Raw genomic sequence first — 18,750 nt, 5'->3', positions numbered from 1 at the left:
ACAGACTAAATCCCCAGCAATTTAGGTGTAACACAAACCTACACGGTAGCCCTAGGGCTTAGAACACTAGCTCCAAGCAGCGAGCCGAAAAGCACTTTCTCTCAGACCCTCTCCTGCCTTCCCGTCTCTCACTCACTTTCCCCTAAGGCAAACTATTTCAACTTGAACTAGATCCTTCGTATCCCCAGGCGGATGGTAACAATTAAGGCCCCTTTCCTCAAAGCCAGCCATGAAAGCTAAAAATAACCCTCTAAGACCCCCCCCCCCCCCCCACCGCCACACACCCCGCCCCGCCGCCCCCCCCCCCCACACACACACACAGGACCTGAATAAGAGCTACCTGGAAGGAACCGCTTGGACCTGTTTTGTTTGGTCCCTAACGCGGCAGCTGAAGAACGGAGCAGCCTCTGGCCAGACAGTCCTTGCAGGTTTCCCTTTCAGTCGGCTACTATTAGGCCGCTCTTGCGCCCTCCTTGTTCATTAGCGTTTGTACACAGCTGACCAAGTTTCATCAATCCTACGACTGACTGAAAATGGGGCAGTTAACTCTGGACAGCCATCTGAAGGCTTCCAGGTCACAATGAAGCTATAGCCGAATAAATGTGCTTTTTCTCTGGTTAAGCTGTGCACTGCCAGTTCAAGTCAGTGAAGTTTGACAGGGAAAGTCCAGACTCTGCAGTAGGTTATCAATGGAAATGTAAGTGTGAAAACCTGGGGTTTGACACTGACGGGACTTGTAGTTTCAGAGGCTACTGAGGGGGGTGAGGTGACGCAACATGCTTCCACTGCTGAATGCTACCCAATTCCTACTCTGTGGCACAACCGTCTAAAGAATGTACTTTTACCATATAGGGAAAGTGGTGTGACATTAAAGGCTGTGGACAAAAAGCCTCTCTTTCCACACCTTTTTGACAGTCGATTTTTTTTTTTTTTTTTTTAATGTTGACTTTTAAATACCCTAGAGAGAAGTATAGTGTTCTCAGTCTTAAACACAGATCTCCACTTCTAGGAGAGGCCATTAGTTAGAGAGCACATCTGGATTAGAGAGCACATCTGGAGGCTAGGGGAATAGCATGATGGGTAAAATCACTTCCTGCTCAAGTCCGAACACCTGAGCTTGGGTCACTGGGACCTGTGTAAAAGCTGACAGTGAGAACCAACACCTAAGTTTGTCCTCCAACCTCCACAGACATACCATGGCACAAGCACACCCTCACACAAACATGTACACACACACACCCACACACACACACACACACACACACACACACACACACACACAAAATATTTTTTAATATGTTTTTAAAAATATATTGGGGAAATTATTGAAAGAAACCAAGCCTTCAGCTCAAAAGGGCAGTAATTTCTTCAAAAGGTTAGCATTCTAAAAACTTCAGGATTCTAAAAAAGAATTCTAAAAACATACCTGTTTTTAATAGATCTTTTTAAAAGACAACCGAACACATCATTAAAATATTTGTCACTCCCCAGGAATGGTCCCAAAGACTGTCCGTGGCACTGCATGAGAAGACAGAGAACTCTAGAACTCTAAACCTAGCTGGGTGCTTTTCCATAGTCTGGGAATTAAAACAAAGTTACATTCTAGCAGAAAGCGACGCTCCAGTTATTTGTGCGACCCATTGTCTTTTCCAAAGTGTCTGATTCCCTTCCTCTCAGCCAAAAGCTTGTGTGGGGTAGCAGGTAAAGCTGAAATGAAAATCACAGCCAAGCTCTGTTACTCCTTCTAAGCTACCAAGACAACTTCTGGCAGGTCAGGATGTGTGAGACACTGTCATGTCATCAGCATCTGACACCACGGTGGGGGCTGGCGTGCTGCGTGTCTTACTGATTGACTGGCCAATTTGGTGTTCAGCTAATTTCACAGAGATTTTATAACCAGAGAGAAAGGCAGAGGCAGGCAGATCGCTGTGAGTTCGAAGCCAGCCAGGTCTACAAAGCGAGTCCAGGACAGTCAAGGATACACAGAGAAGTCCTGTCTCAAAAAGCAAAAACAAAAACAAAAAAAAAAAAAAAAAAAAGAAAAAAGCATATATATGGGCAAGTAGTATGTACCTTTAGTCCCAGAACTCTGAGACAGAGATCTCAGTGAGTCTAACTAAGGCCATCCTGGTCTGCAGAGTGATTTTAGGCCAACCAAGACTTCACAGTGAGACCTTGTCTTGACAGAAAGAGAGGGAGATAGATGGTGGGGCAAATCCAAACAGGTATGGGACTCACGCACACTTTAGTGGGAGTAAAGCTCATCATTTACTGTTAAATCTCGCCCTTTATCACTAGTGAACCTAGCCCTCTCACGAGAATTCTGGTCTTGAAGAGCTGGGGCATTCTGGAGGCAGAGGCGGAGACCATCCAAAGCTACACAGTGATACCCTCTCTCTCAAAACAAAACAAAACAAGTGAACAAACCAAGATACACTTCAGGAAAGTGACCCCAAGGCAATCTCCTCTTGGCACTGCCAGGAAGAGCTGCCCTGCATGGTTCAGCCTAACCAGAATTTTGTGTGAATGTCATTTTCAAAGTAGATTTCAGCCGGCCTTTAATTCTAGCACTCAAAGAAACAGAGACAGGTGGGGGTCTCTGTGAGCTCAAGGCCAGCCTGATCTACAAAATGAGTCCAACACAGCCAAGGCTGTTACACAGAGAGATCCTGTCTTGAAAAAAACAAAAAACAAAAACAAAAACCTAACTCCTAAAGTCAGACGAAACTGAGGTTGAAATCTTGCTCACAGCTGAAATTCACATGAGCCCAAACGTCTACATCTGAAAAAGAAGCCTGTCTCACGGAGTTGTAAATACAGATGTAAATAGGACACAGGAAGTTCTTAGACACAGAAGTAGCAAGAACTGTGCAAAATAACTTTTGTTTGCTATTGCAGTGTCCTCCTATCTGTCCTGCTGTAGTGTTGTGCTGGAATTTTTGTTTGTTTGTTTTTTTGAAACAGTAATTTTAATTCAGAACATAGCTGCTCTGGCAGGCGAGCCCATCCAAAGACCTCAAGTAGGATTGCCCAAAGTCCCGGGTTCCATCCCTAGCACTAAAGAAAGAAAAGAATGAAAGAAAAAAGCGATTTAAAAATCTTCCACAGCACCTTTACTTTACAATTTGTAATTACAATCCTGTTTATTTTCTTTGTGTGCACACCAAAAAAAGCGGAGGCAATACAAACTCTAAAACCAAAAACTAAAGACTAAAAAGGAAAGACTATTTATTGTGTGAGGCTGTGGCAAGCACATGTCTTTAATCCATCACTCAGAAAGAAGGCAGAGGCAAATGGATCTCTGTGGTGAGTTTGAGGACAGCCTGGCCTGCATACTGAGTTCTAGGCCAGCCAGGAACTACATAGCGAGACCCTGTTGTTGTTTTAAAAGACTATTATTGCCCCGTGTGGTGAATAATGTTCTTCTAATCCCAACTGAGCCAAGAGGACCTTGAGTTCAAGGCTAGGCTGAGCAGAGAGAAGCACAGAAATTATTGATCTTAAGAAGTTTCCCGAAAGACAGTGGTAGCCTGATTCAGCAACGGGAATCAGTCTGGAACTCAGGTGATGTGCTCTATCCTGTTCCTCACTAAGACACTTCACTGACTTTCAGTTTTCTCACCGAAACAGAGCTGATTAACATCTGCCTAGCAGCATGAGATGAAATAATAAAAAAAAAAAGAAAGAAAGAAAGAAAGAAAGAGATGTTATGCAGAGGCTCCTAGATTTGTCTTTTGTGTAATCAGTCAAGAAGTCCCGCAAAAGCATTTGACGAAAATGCGGACTCTGCGTCTTTTGCAATTTATTTCCACAACGTAGGGGGGAAAAAGTGTCAACAGGAGGTGCAACCCCTAATCGTCCTCTTACCATCCCAGGTAACTTTCTCCTATGCTTCCTATATTTAGTACAGAGTGCAGAGAGACATCAGAGTACTACTTTTGATGGGTTGCCTTTGGGACTCCCTGTGACCTTGGGATATACTTTTTCATCTTGCCAGTTTCCCCGCGCTGGGCCGCACCGCACCTCCCCAAATACACACACACACACTTCTGAGGCACGGCAGGCACATAACCACGCCACCTCACAAAACAGACTGTAAAAAATGGTAATGCAATGTTGTTGGTGCTGGAACGTTCCGTTTGCTTTCCAACATTAAGAGGAAACTACTGTGTATTTTTGGCACCCACTCTGCAGAAGAGAGGAGTCCGAAGCCTCCAGCAGGTACAGCTCTGCAACTAACTTCCACACGCACGGTCCCTGCCTCTGGATCCACACAAAGAGCGGCGGAAGAGGGAAGCCCCAAGGGGCAGGCTGCAAGTGCAACCGGTCAGACCCACCGCACACACCCTCCCCGCACGGGAGAACGCACCGAGCTCCCAAGGTATACGGTCCCACCCACATGTCGCCGCCCCCCCCCCCCCGGCCCGCCGCAACGCCCCACCTGTCTTGAAGGCCATGTTCTCATCGTCCTTGGCCCCGAAGGTGTCCAGCATGGACACGAAGAGCACCCCGTAAGCGTTCTGGATGCCAAACACCGACCCGTTGCACCACATGGCCGCCAGCATCACCAGCCAGCCCCAGCCGCCATCGGGGGGCACGGGGGGTTCTTCGCCCGTTGACCTCACCAGCTCCACCTCCACTTTCTCCGCGGACACGTCGGGGCCGTCCGAGGGTCCCGGGCCGGGCAGCGGGGCGTCATCCGAGGGCGCGGACCCCGGCGGCTGCGCCTCGCTCGCCTCCCGCTCGGCGGCGGGCTTCTCCTGGGACGGCACCATGGCCCGAGGCGGCCCCGTCGGGCGCCGGGAGAGCTCGCGGGCGCAAGGTGCGGGGTGGTTCGCAGAGGCTGGGAGAGCCGCGCGGGCGGAGGAGGGAGGCCGAGGTGAAGGCTCCGGAGACTCTGGCGAGCAAGCGGCGCACACGGCGGTGTCTGCCCAAGGAGCCGGGAGGACTCGACACACCCGCGGCCCCTCGCGCCCGACTGAGTCGGCACCCCAGCGGGCGCTTCTTAAAAGCGCCCCTCCCGCCCTCCCGCGCGGGCTAGGGGCGTGGCCGGAGGAGGGCCAGACCCCCCCCCCCGAGCCCACAGATGATTGGGCCTTGGCAAGCGGGGGCTCCGCCCCGAGGACCAACCCGCGGGGAGTGACTGCGCGCGCGCTTAAGGCGCGCGGCCAAATGAGCTACCCGGTGTCTATCACCAGGGTAGGTCACCTCCTCTCGGTATTAACCTTACAAGTTCTGGGGAGTGTCTCCTCCTACGGGTGACCTGCGAGGGTGATCGATCCAGTTGGCCGCCCTAGGTCAGTTAGCCTTACTGGAACAAAGAGTCACAGGTGACACTCTTTAGATTTCATGTGTGTTGTCTTTTTGGTGCTCATTTTAATATAGAAGATTCCTTATGCCGCATACCTACTTAAAAGGCAACTCAAGAACCAGAGGCCTTGTTTAATTACTTCAATTCTGTTCTCTTCCGTGAATATACCGTTTGTTTTGAATAGTTGGCACACTGAAGATGCTCACTTTTGGAAGACAGACTGTGATTATAAATTTTTCAACTAACAAACATTTTTGACGGGCAGCTAGAAAGCAATACTTTTCAACTACACAAGCTGTTCTCACACTAAACAAAGAACCAGCACTTACATACAATTCCTCTGGTCCCCTGAATCATGGCGTGCCTATGTATCCTCTTAATTTATCAGATATTTAAATTACTCCAACCAAAATCAAAATATACTAGTTACTTAGGTACCTACCGGTGTGGTGGGTTACACAGGAACTGCTATAATGACATTTGTGCTTCTCTCAGTCCTAAACTAGTAAGTAAAACAGTCATGAAATACAAAGTGAGGTGCAATGGTGTTAAAATAAGTGCACACCACAAGTGGATAGGGCCAATAGCTGTTGAAAAACACTAAAGAATAGTGTCTATATAGCCAGACAGTGATGGCACACATCCTTAATCCCAGCACTCAGGAGGCAGAGGCAGGAGGATCTTTGTGAGTTTGAGGCCAGCCTGGTCTACAGAGTGAATTCCAGGACAATCAGGGCTACACAGAGAAGCCCTGTCTCAAAAAAACAAAAGGAAAAAAAAGATAGATAGATAGATAGATAGATATACCGTCTACAGAAAATAAGTCTGAGCTGAACTCTGGATCAGCCACATGATTTCAGTGGACAAGGACAAGGAAAGAATATTCCAGTCAGTGAAAAAGAACAAATAAATAAATAAATAAATGGAAGCTGAGTATTCATGAGGAATCTGGGAATATAGCTGAAATGTGGGGTGCTTTAGAGATAAAGTTAAAATAGCACACTGGCCTCAAAAGGCTGTCTTTGGTGTCCTAGTCACTATTCTATTGTTGTGAAGAGACATCTTGACCAGAGCAACTTAAAAAAAAAAGCATTTAATTGGGGGCTTGCTCACAGTATCAAAGATTTAGTCCATCATCTTCAAAGTAGAAAGCACAGTGACACGTAAGCAGACATAAGGCTGGAGCCCTAGCTAAGAGCACATTTTAATCCACAGGCCCAGAAAAAGAGACTGGGGCTGGCACTGGCTTTAGAAACCTCAAAGCTCACCCCAGTAACACACTTCCTCCAAAGAGGCCACACTTCCTAATCCTTTCAAATACATGAGCCTATGGCGGCCATTCTTGTTCAAATCACCACAGGCTTGTAACCACACCACAATGCACCCATCCCATCCAACTGTAAAAGGCCCCATAATCTACCACAGTCTCAGCGCTGCTTAATAGTCCAAAGTCTCTTCTGAGACCCACGGCAATCTCTTCACTGGAACCCCTGTCAAATCAAACTCAAAGAGCAGGTCACATACTTCCAACGTACCATGGCACAAAATGTACATTCCATTCCCAAGGGGAAGGAAGCGGGCACGGTGAGGAAACACTGAAAGCCAGCAGGGGACACCCCAAATTCTGCATCTCCATGTCTGATGTCAAAGTGCTCTTCAGAGCTCCAACTTCTTTCATCTTTGTTGACTGCAATCTCTCTCTCTCTCTCTCTCTCTCTCTCTCTCTCTCTCTCTCTCTCTCTCTCTCTCTCTCTCTCTCTCTCCTTGGGAGATAACCCATGATTCTGGCATCTCCAACATCTAGGGTCTCCAACACACAATGGCCTCTCTGGGCCTCCATGCAGGGACACTCCTGACACACGCCTGGCCTCGGTGGCTTTCCTTAGCCCCAGATTCTACAACCTCCTTTCATTTATCCCTGACTCTAAAGCCAGAACCACATGGCCAAAGCTGCCAAATTCTGCTGCTTGCTGGGGCTGGAACCTGGCCCCCCTCCTTCACTTACATTTTCACCAGCTTCCTATTATGGATGGCTTCCTTCACCGCTTAAGCTTTCCTTTCATTTCTTTTCACAAACTGGAAGCAAAACTGGATGGGGTCTGGCCCTTAGGTCACCCACCACTCCCGCTATCCCACTTAGCATTAGCGTTTTCTTTCCACTTCCTCTCTCCTGGAGCACAGCACTTAGCTCCAGCATACTTCCTGGTGCTCCCTCTCTCTTCAAACTCTACATTTTATATTTTTCTTTGTCCAGCTTGCTCCTGCATGAGAGTGACTGCTAATGACCGCACAACAAACTCAATACTAGGCTTCTCAAACTCGCCTCTGCCATTGCTGCCCATCCAAACCTCTTTAGTTTAGCCTCAGACAGATTTACAGAACAAAGGCTAAAAGCAGCCACATTCTTTGTCAAAATATCACATGAATCGTCTGTAAGCCATTTGCTAATATTTTTCCTCTCTTAAATTTCTTCAGCTGGACCCCAACAGTTCATCCCATGCTCCTACCAAAGATAGCCCAGTAAGCCCTGCTTAAAGCATTCAACCGTTTTTCTAATACAAAGTCACAAAGTCTATATTTCTTCAACAATGTCAGGCCTGTCACAGCTGTGCCCCACTCTTGGTACCAACTTCTGTCTTGGTCACTATTCTATTCCTGTGAAGAGACACTATGGCCAAGGAAATGCTTATAAAAGAATGCATTTAATTGAGGGCTTGCTTATAGTTTCAAAAAGCTTAATCCTAGTATCATCATAGGCACATAAGCAGACATGGTGCTGAGGCAGTAGCTGAAAGCTACATCTTAATCAGCAAGCCCACAAACAGAGCCTGGGCCTGGCATGGGTTGTTGAAACCTGAAAGCCCACCCTCCAGTGACATACTTCCTCCAACAAAGCCACACCTCCTAATCCTTCTAATCCTTTCAAACAGTTCTATTCCCTGAACCAAGCATTCAAATACATGAGCCTATAAGTGCCATTCTTATTCAAATCACCACATGTAGTGAAAGTCTAACTCTCACTCTAAGAATTATCGATGCTGTTGGGAAGTAGAGAAAACATTAAGGGGCACTTTTATAGCCTTGCACTGGTTATTTTGTCAACTTGTCACAAGCCAGGGGTCATCTGAAAAAGGAAATTTCAATAGAGAAAATGCTTCCACCATATTAGCCTGTAGGCAATTACTTGTTGCATTTTCTTTGTTAATTATTGATGTGGAAGGTCCCAAGCCACTGTGAGCAGGGCCACCTCTGGGCATGTGGTGCTGGATGTAAGAAAGCAGGCTGAGCAAGCCACCCAGAGCAAGCCAGTGAGCCACACTCCTCAATGGCTCCTGCTTCAGTTCCTGCCTCCAAGTTCCTGCCTTGAGATCCTGTCCTGACTTACCTTCATGAGAAACTGTAAGCTGTAAGATAAAATAAACTCTTATTTCAAGTTGCTTTTGGTCACAGTGTTTATCACATAACAGAGAATAAACTAGAACGGGACTTGTGAGATAGCAATGGAGACTTGCCTCTGAGAAGACCGTGTAGCCCTGGCCTCTTCTCTGCCTTATTCAGGACCACAAGGCTTTGAACTCAGAGATCCGCTTGCCTCTGTGTCCCAAGTGTTGGAATTAAAGGCGTGTACCACCATAGCCCAGTGAAAACGTTCTAAAAGATAATCTTTCTGTGACGCACTCTACAAGTCATAAAATTCAGAATAGCACTGTAATGATTATTTGGTAGGAATGCTCCTGAAGTTCTGTGATTTAACATAATTTACACACAAACACACTCCCTGGATTGAAAACACATGCATAAGGGGCCATGTTTGCTGGTGTATACCTTTGATCCCAGTACTTTGAAAGAAGAGGCAGACAGATCTTTGTAACTTTGAGGCCAGCCTGGTCAAGAGTTCTAGGACAACCAGAGCTATGTGGAAAGATCCTGCTTTGGGCTAGAGAGATGGCTCAGTGGTTAAGAACACTGACTGCTCTTCCAGAGGACCCAAGTTCGATTCCCAGTACCCACATGGCAGCTCACAACTGTCTGTAGCTCCAAGATCTGACACCTACAGACATACATGCAAGCAAAATGCCAATGCACATAAAATAACAACAAATAACTTATTTTATTTTAAAAAGAAAGAACCTGTCTTAAAATTAATCAAATTACTTAATTAATTAGTTGGAGAGCACTTGCCTAGCACCTGTCAAGTCGTGCATTCAATATCTAACTCCACAAAGACAAAAAAAAAAAAAAAAATCTTGAAAAAAATAAAACAAATACACAGAACCAGTTAGAAATGCAGTATCCTATTGGGACTCTAAATGAGAGACGCATGGGAGAACAGCAAAATAAAAGGATCCAGGGGGTCCTAGAAATCTACAAGTAGAACAATATGATAGGCAGATTTGGGCCCAGGGGTCCCGCTCAAACTAAGGCACCAGCCAAGGACAATACAGGAGGTAAACTTTAAACCCCTTCCCAGATCTAGCCAATGGTCAGAATATTCTCCACAGTTGAGTGGTGAGTGTGATACGACTTTCTCACGTACTCTGGTGCTTCACATTTGACCATGTCCCCTGGAGGGGGAGACCTGGTGGCACTCAGAGGATGGACAGCAAGTAGCCAAGAAGAGACTTGATACCCTACGAGAATATATAGGGGGAGGTAATCCCCCTCAGGAACAGTCATAGGGGAGGGGAATAATGGGAAAATGGGGGGGGGGGGAGGAATGGGAGGATACAAGGGATGGGATAAACATTGAGATGTAACAAGAATAAATTAAAAAAAAAAAAAAAGAAATGCAGAGTATGTGCTTTGCTTGTGTGGAGCCCTGGGTTCAAGCAAAACAAAAAAAATGCTCAGAGTGCTTGAGCATTGGTTTGTATAAATGATAAGTGTAGTATATTTTACAACAATAAAAAATTATTCTTCAGAAACAAGACCAGTTTCTACTTCCTTGGTGTCTTTCCAAAGTCCCCTCAACCTGCCCATCTTCTTCTACCAAACCCCTATCAACTTCCTAAAGTCCATACTAAACCCATGAGGTGCCTCCTTCATATACCTCTTTGCTGCCTCCCCAAATACAATCCTGTCAACCCCAGCTCTAGAAGACCATTCAACTAAGCCCTCCTCCTTCATTCTAGAAGCAGGCTCTCTGATCAGTCCTATTGTTATGGACCATCATGTTCTCCTAACGAGCCTTGCTGCCAGCCGAGTGCCTCCATCAATCCTCTATCCTGTGCCTCTTCAAACCCTACCCTGCAGCCTGAAGGCTTGCTCCTCACTTCAGGCCCTGCATAAACTTGCCCAGGGCTTTCTGGAAACCCTGTTTCCAAAATGGCCCCATGTGATGGTTTGGAGGTATCTCCCAAAGTTTATGTTATCAGCATCATCCTTTCTTTGTTCAAGAGTGCAGAGATGTGGGTCCTTCAAGAAATAATTAGACTGTGACGGCTCAGCCTTTACCAGTGGGCTCATGTCTATTGTGGGGGAGGATTCCTGATAACAGGATGACTCATGCCCCTCCCATCTCCATCTCTTAGGTGATGCAAGGATGGACCTGTGCTAGCTTGTGCTTCTGTCCTCTGCCATGGGATGAAACAACAAGAGCAGTCACATTAGATGCTGGCTCCTCAGTCTCAGTTTTCCTGACTGCCAGACCTATTAATCAATTTCTGTTCTTTACAACTAAATATGCTTTAATAGCAATATAAAAGCATCAAGTTGCCTCTGTTAAACTATCTTTTATTGGTCTGAAGTAACTGTTGTCTCGGAAGTTTACTGCCTCTGCCTGCTAACCTAGGCCTTGTCCTGGAAGCTTCTAGCCTCTGTACAATCTAATCTAGGCCTACAATGTTTTCAGCCTCTTGGACTTACTGCTGAATAAGCTCACTCTTTCTAGTTCTTTCTGAACTCTGGCTGGCTGGTTCAACTCAACTGTTCTGGCTCAAACTCCTATTCAAGCTGACTCATTCAATCTGGCTCTCTGAGCTTCTGACTTTTTGCTATGCTTTGGCCTCAAACTTACTCTAGCAATCTGTTCTAGTCTTCTGGCTCCTTCTCATTCTCTGACTTGTTCTATCTTCATTTGTGTCTAGTTCATTCTCTCTCTGTCCTGGTAAAACTGCGTCTCTCTCTCTCTCTCTCTCTCTCTCTCTCTCTCTCTCTCTCTCTCTCTCTCTCTCTGCCTCTTTCTCTCTCCCTCTCTCTCTCTTTCTCTCTGTCTCTCTCTCTCTGTCTCTCTGTCTCTGTCTCTCTCTCTCTCTCTCTGTGTATGTGTGTGTGTGTGTGTGGTGTGTGTGTGTGGTGTGTGTCTGTATGTGTGTGTGTGTGGTGTGTATGTGTGTGTATATGTGTGTGTGTGTGTGTGTGTGTGTGTATTCCCATAGAGTTGGGCATTTCCTATAGTCTCTCAAATCTTTCTCTGATTCATCACTTTGCCTCTCAATTAGATGTTACTTTCAAATATGGCTGCTTCCTTCTACAAACTAACTTTGCCTTTGTTTGGGCAAAGGGTGTGTACTAAGGGTATGTTTCTTTTCTAGCCAAAAAGATTAAAAGTGTGTGCTAATGTTATCTTTGTATTCCAGCTAGAGTAGCCATGTTGTTGGATTAAAATTCCTCTACATGCCTCCTTTTCTCTGTTTCTGAATGATAAAACTTTTTTTTTTCCAATGTGAGGGTTGAACCTACAGCCTCACACATTCTAGGCAAGTACCACACTATATCCTCAGCATTTTCAAAGGCCTTTTTATTTTGAAGAAAAATTTTGATTCATGTCTTAGTCACTATTTCATTGCTGTTAAGAGACACCATGACCATGGCAACTCTTTAAAAGGAAAACATTGGGCTGGAGAGATGGCTTATTATATCAGAACACTGACTGCTCTTCCAGAGGTCCTGAGTTCAATTCCCAGAACCCACATGGTGGCTCACAACCATCTATGCTCTCTTCTGGCATGCAGGTTAGAGCACTCACACATGAAATAAATAAATAAAATCTTTTAAAAAGTTAAATAGACCAGGCATGGTGGTGCATGCCTTTAATCCCAGCACTCAGGAGGCATAGGCAGGCAGATCACTGAGTTCGAGGCCAGCCTGGTCTACAAAGTGAGGCTAGGACAGCCAATGCTACACAGAGAAACCCTGTCTCAGAAAAACAAAATAAATAAATAAATAAATACGAAAAAATAAAAAAGTTAAATAAAAAAGAAAGCATTTAATTTGGGCTGGCTTATAGTTTCAGAGGTTTAGTCCATTGTCATCACGGGATCATGGAGGCATGCTGGAGAAATAGCTGAGAGTTCTACATCTGGATCTGCAGGCAGCGGGAAGAGAGAGACACTGGGCCTGGCTTGACATTTGAAACCCCAAAGACCAACCTCAACCCCCACTCCAACCCCAACCCCGTGACCAACCCCGTGACCAACCCCGTGACCAACCCCGTGACCAACCCCCACTCCAACCCCAACCCCGTGACCAACCCCATGACCAACCCCATGACCAACCCCCACTCCAACCCCAACCCCGTGACCAACCCCATGACCAACCCCGTGACCAACCCCCACTCCAACCCCAACCCCGTGACCATCCGTACAAGGCCACACTTACTCCCACTAGGTCATACTAGGTCATCATAGTGCCCCTCCCTGGTGACAAGTATCAAAATCTATGTCCCTGTGGGGGACAGTCTCATTTCAAACCACCTTAAAAAGTCAATTCTTCTGACTCAGACACCCAAATAGTTGAGATGGCCTGTACCATCAAATCTGACTTAAATCATGAGCTCTTACATCAGGCATGGTGGTGGGCACCTTTAATCCCAGCACTTGGGAGGCAGAGGCAGGCAGATCGCTGTGAGTTCGAGGCCAGCCTGGTCTACAAAGTAAGTCTAGGACAACTAGGGCTACACAGAGAAACCCTGTCTCGAAAAACAAAACAACAACAAAATCGTGAGTTCTTCATCTTGGAAGCTCAACATTACAAAGGGATTCATCACTCTGAAGGCTTCATGGATCCTTTCTGCTAGGCATGCAGACTCTGTTCGTGGAAAACTTCTATTGGCAGAGCAGTGCTCCAGCCCCTATAACAAGAGCAGGAATTATCAGATAGGGCAGATAGCGTCTCGAAAACTTTACAAGTGTAAGTCCACAGCAATTACCTGCTCAAACAAACTGAATGGAATTCAAGAATAAGTTGAAGAAGCTCAGGACTGAGCTGGAAATGTAGTTCAATGGTGGTGTACAAAGTCTAGCCTGCGCCAGGCTCAGGACCCTATCCCCAGGGTTAAAAAAAGAAATTAACACCAGGTGTGATGCCGCAGACCTTTAAGCCCAGCACTCAGGAGGCAGAGGCAGGCAGATCTCTGTGAGTTCGAGGCCAGCCTGATCTACTTAGCAAGTTCCAGGACTGCCAGGGCTACATAGAGAGCCTATCTCAAACAAAATAAGAGAGAGAGAGAGAGAGAGAGAGAGAGAGAGAGAAATACAAAGACAATATATACATATTTATATGATACAGATGAAAATCCACATTTTCAGATGGAATATTCTAAATAGTTCTCAACATGTGTTTTTTGTTTTTGTTTTTGTTTTTGTTTTGAGACAGGGTCACATTATGTAGTCCTGGATGGCTTGGAACTCACTATGTGGCGCACAATGACGTCAAACTGATAGTCTCTGTAATTAAAGGTGCAGATGTGTTTATTTTATAGTTACAGGAGTGACCTAATCTTGTTACACCAGAGAACATAAAAAGCAATAGAGGTAAAGTGTTTGTTACTGAGCCATTCATGTTTCCTCATTTAATCTTTTAAATTATTATGTATTCATGAGAAATACAGCAGCCATGTTGTTAACAACCTAGGAATGTATGTCTCCTTTTGGGGGGGGGTTTGGTTTTTTTTTGGTTTTTGGTTTTTGGTTTTTGGTTTTTTGGTTTTTTTTTGTTGTTGTTGTTTGGTTTTTTTTTTTTTTTTTTTTTTTTTTTTTTTTGAGACAGGGTTTCTCTGTGTATCCTTGGCTGTCCTGGACTCGCTTTGTAGACCAGGCTGGCCTTGAACTCACAGCGATCCACCTGTCTCTGCCTCCCGAGTGCTGGGATTAAAGGCGTGGACCACCACACCCGGCTTGTATGTCTCCTTTAAAACAGTTTATAGTATCACTACAAAAATTGACTTTGATTCCAAATTAAAATTTTTTCTTAAAGGATTCTTTTTTTCTTCTTAGCATTTCAGTCTTTAATCAAGTACATAAAACTGTACGACTTACTATGTTTTTCCATGAACTTTTTGTGAAATTCAGATCAAAGTGTATCGTTTACCAGTCTTTTGTCTTTCTTCTATACCTTTTGCACAGTCCTTAAAAAACAGCATCATCATCCACCTTCTTTTAACCTTGAAGTTGGCCTGAGGCTGGGATGGGCCAGTGAGATTAAGGAAAGGGTCCCCACTCAGAATGTTTTCCATACGAATTCTCTCTTCCTCTGTTTTCTGTTCCTGTTCCTTCCTGGCCTGCTCTTCAGCTCTCTTCTTCTTGATCTCTTCCGCTCTGCAAGAAGAGCCACACAGTATCACCATCATCACTGTCCTCTTCAAAGTCCTCATCTTCTTCCTCTGTGAGAAGATCATCGGGCACCACGGTTGGCAGCAGGAATCTGCTCTAACAGAGGCTTCGTTGACACTGAAGAGGGAATTGTATGTTCTTGGGTTGCCTATTTTTTTTCCCTTGCAGCAGCATCTCTCTCTCTCTCTCTCTCTCTCTCTCTCTCTCTCTCTCTCTCTCTCTCTCTCTCTCTCTCTCTCTCTCTCTCTCCCCCAACTCTCTTCTCAATTCATGGTTGTGAACCTCTTCGGGGGCATCCTGTGTAGTTTGTATTTTCTCTTAGTGTGCGAGAGAAAGTCTCTGCTTCAATCCTGCTTTGAGAGCTGGCCTCAAATCCCCTTCTCCTTTTCGTCTTCCACCCCTTGCGGGTTCAGACGTTGGCCTGGCTGCTGTTGTCATCTTTTATTCTTCAGTGGATCCGATGCAGCACCTTCGGAAGCTCACCCACGAAACATTGCGACCCTCAGCCCCCAGAAATCTCTGCGCCAAAAAGATTCTTTTAAAAAAGATTGTGTGTGTGTGTGTGTGTGTGTGTGTGTGTGTGTGTGTGTGTGTGTGAGTGCTCTAGCTGCATGTACACCTGCAGGCCAGAAGAGGGCATCAGATCCCAGTACAGATGGCTGTGAGCCACCATGTAGTTGCTGGGAATTGAACTCAAGACCTCTGGAAGAGGAGACAGTGCTCTTAACTGCTGAGCCAAATCTCCACCACCTCCAAATTAAAATTATGTGTTCAAATTAATGAGAGAAACATAAAGATGCCTGATGAGTTGAGACCATAGCTCAGTTGGTAAATAGCTTTGTATCAACCACAAAGCCCTGCCTCAACCCCCAGCACTGCACAAAGAGGATGTAATGGTGCATGCCTGTAGTCCCATCACTTGGGATGTAGAGGCCAAGGTCAGCGTAGGATACAGGAGACCCTGTTGGAGTTGGGAGCTGCAAAGTTAAGGGTGCTCTATCTGAACATGGTGGTTGAACACCTTTGATCTCAGCAGATGAAGGTTGAGGTCGGAGGATCAGGAGAGGGAGAGCAGCCTGCGCTACATTGGAAGACCATCTCCCAAAACAAAAGATGAGGGTGGCCAAGGGTGGCTGGAACCACTTATTAAGTAGGAACTCTGCTCCAGGCCATCTTCAAAGGTCCTTGTTCTCAAATCTGTAATCAGCGAACACACCTGTCTACCAATTACCACATAACGTGAACCCTGAGGGGTACCATAAACCCACAAGGCTACTTACTGTCTTTCCTCTCACTCTCCTTTTCTGTAGATATTTACTTTTTTTTCCCCCCCAAACAGAGTTTCATTGAGATCAAGTGGCCTCAAACTGAAGATGTTGTTGAGAATAACCCTGAATATCTTCCTGGGCCTCCTGCCTGCCAAGTGTTGGGACTGTAATTCTGCACTGCCATGCCTAGCTTTCTGTGCATTTCAAAACAAACAAACAAAAGCAGGATCCTACGCTTACAGACTTGATTGTGTGCCCACACACCACAAATTCGTATGTTGGAAGTCAATTCCCTAGTACCTTAGATTGTGAACGTATTTGAAGGGAAGGCCTTTGAAGAGGTAAGTTAAAATAAGGTTCTTGTGGTAGGCCATAATACAATAAGAAGGATGTCTATGTACATAAAAGCAATTAGGAAAGATAGAGAGAGACCAGGAAGTGTCATATGACAGCACAGGAAGCTGGTGGACACCTACGTATAAATCTCCATCTTGGCCTTTCAGTCTCCAGAATTGTGAAAAAAAAATACGGTTCCATTATCTGAGGCACTCGATCCGTGGTACTTTGTAACAGCAGATCCAGGAACCCAGTACACATTCATGATGACTACTTTTCACTGTCCACATGACTGTGCTCAGAGCCAATCAGGAGGCACTTCTGGAAGCAACTTCATGGGTGTCTCCAGAACGGTTTAACTGAGGAGGGCTGATGTCCCCTGGCTGTGGGCAGCACCATCTCGTGGCCTGGAATCTGCCTGAATAAACAGTGTTAGAAGAAAAAGCAATCTGACTGCACTTTGCTTCCAGGCCAATCAAGGAACGAGGAGTACCGCACACTCCCACCACGTGAACTCTGCCTTGCCATAATGACTGAGACACACTCAAATCGTGAGCCAAATGAACGCCTGCTGCCCTTACATGGCATCTTGTAAGTCAGATGTGACAATTAAAAAATAAGTAAGCCAGGTGCTGGTGGCCCATATCTTTAATCCCAGCACTGGGGAGGCAGAGGCAGACAAATCTCTGAGTTTGAGTTCAATATGGTCTACAGAGTGAGTTCCAGGACAGCCAGGTCTACACAGAGAAACCCTGTCTCAAAAAGAAAAAGAAGAAGAAGAAGAAGAAGAAGAAGAAGAAGAAGAAGAAGAAGAAGAAGAAGAAGAAGAAGAAGAAGAAGAAGAAGAAGAAAAAGAAAAAGAAAAAGAAAAAGAAAGAAAGGGAAAAGAAGAAAAAGAAACCAGAAGGAAAAGAATGAAAAAAAAGTAAATGCTATAACATGGTCACTAACAATAGTAATTTTGTAGACTCATTTCATAATTTCTCATGTTATTAAATAGTCTTCCAGAACACTATGTTAGGGTTGGACTAAGCTCAGCAGCAAAGAGTTTGCCCAGCATGCACAAGGCCCTCTGGATTTAATTCTCAGCATATCAAAGTTTTTTTCTTTTCCACTCAGAAGCATTCTGTTGTTGAGATGGACTACAATTTAATCGTGTATTTTAATCATGAGAATATTAATCACTCCTGATCTTATTATTATGAAGACTACTACAACAGTGGTTCTTCCAAGTCTTTTTGTTTCTGATAATCTTTTAGGACAATGTTTCAGATGTGAGATTGCTAATCAATGGAAAATATATGAATTATTTTGTGTGAGTTTTTGCTTTTTTGCTGGAGTCTTGTTTTCTATCACACATTTGAATATTTTTAGGACCTGCTGTTCTAACATCATACCCTAGACCTACAAATGAGCTTCTTTAAAAAATAAAATCTGGCCGAGTGATGGTGACACATGCCTTTAATCCCAGCACTTGGGAGGCAGAGGCAGGTGGATCGCTGTGCATTTGAGGTCAGCCTGGTCTACAAAGGGAGTCCAGGACAGCCAAGGACACACAGAGAAACCCTGTCTTGAAAAAACCAAAAATAAATAAATAAATAAAATATGTCTCTGCAAGCGTGCATGTGTTTGTGTGTGTGTGTGTGTGTTGTAATGTATCTGTGAATCCATGTGTGTGCATGTGTATCTGTATCCGTGTCTTTGTGTATGTTTCCGTGTATGTGTGTGTGTATGTATCTCTAAGTGTGTAGGGGTAGCTGGGTTTCTGTTTGTGCTACTTTATCCTGTAACACCATCTCCCATGTTTCTGCCACTTTGCTATGTAGTCCAAGCTGGCTGTGAGCTTCCAGGTAATTCTGAGTACTGGGACCACAGATCTGTGTAACAGCATCTAGCTTTTATGTGGGCTCCAGGGATCCAAACTCAGGACATCAGGCTTGCACAGAAAGCACTTACCTCACCAGACCATCTCTCCTGATACTCTTCTTAAGAACTCTTAAAAATTTTGGCACATTATTATTTATTCTGAGGAGTGGTATAAACACCCATCATGGCACGCACATGGCAGTCACAGATCAACTGAGGGAATCCGTTCTCTTTACATCTTGTGGGGCAGGGAATCGAACTCAGATCATCAGGTTTGGCAGCGCGTGCCTTTACTTGCTGAGCTACCTTGGCCATTCTACTCCCCAAATTATCTTCTTGATGGTCATTCTCTACATTCTTCAAAAGAAAAACCATTTTGCTTTGATTTGATTGATTGATTGATTGATTGGATTGATTT

The 18,750-nt window shown here is 45.1% G+C and overlaps 1 protein-coding gene and 1 pseudogene across 2 annotated transcripts in view; both read right to left on the bottom strand.

Annotated features, from left to right (window-relative positions):
• Slc16a10 (solute carrier family 16 member 10) overlaps positions 1 to 4,967 on the bottom strand; it is a 145,247-nt gene extending 140,280 nt beyond the window's left edge. For both annotated transcript variants that reach the window (XM_051164485.1, XM_051164484.1), the window contains exon 1: positions 4,442 to 4,967. In XM_051164485.1, the coding sequence (XP_051020442.1) occupies positions 4,442 to 4,775 (334 nt within the window). In that variant the 5' untranslated portion in view covers positions 4,776 to 4,967. The remainder of the gene's footprint in view (positions 1 to 4,441) is intronic.
• Positions 4,968 to 14,530: 9,563 nt separating this feature from the next.
• LOC127204935 (spliceosome-associated protein CWC15 homolog) lies at positions 14,531 to 15,300 on the bottom strand (annotated as a pseudogene).
• Positions 15,301 to 18,750: the final 3,450 nt, after the last annotated feature.

Source organism: Acomys russatus, chromosome 21 (genome assembly GCF_903995435.1).
Source record: "Acomys russatus chromosome 21, mAcoRus1.1, whole genome shotgun sequence".
NCBI lineage: Eukaryota > Metazoa > Chordata > Mammalia > Rodentia > Muridae > Acomys > Acomys russatus.
The sequence above is the reverse complement of the archived record's forward strand: the minus strand, read 5'-3'. Positions and strand labels throughout refer to the sequence as shown.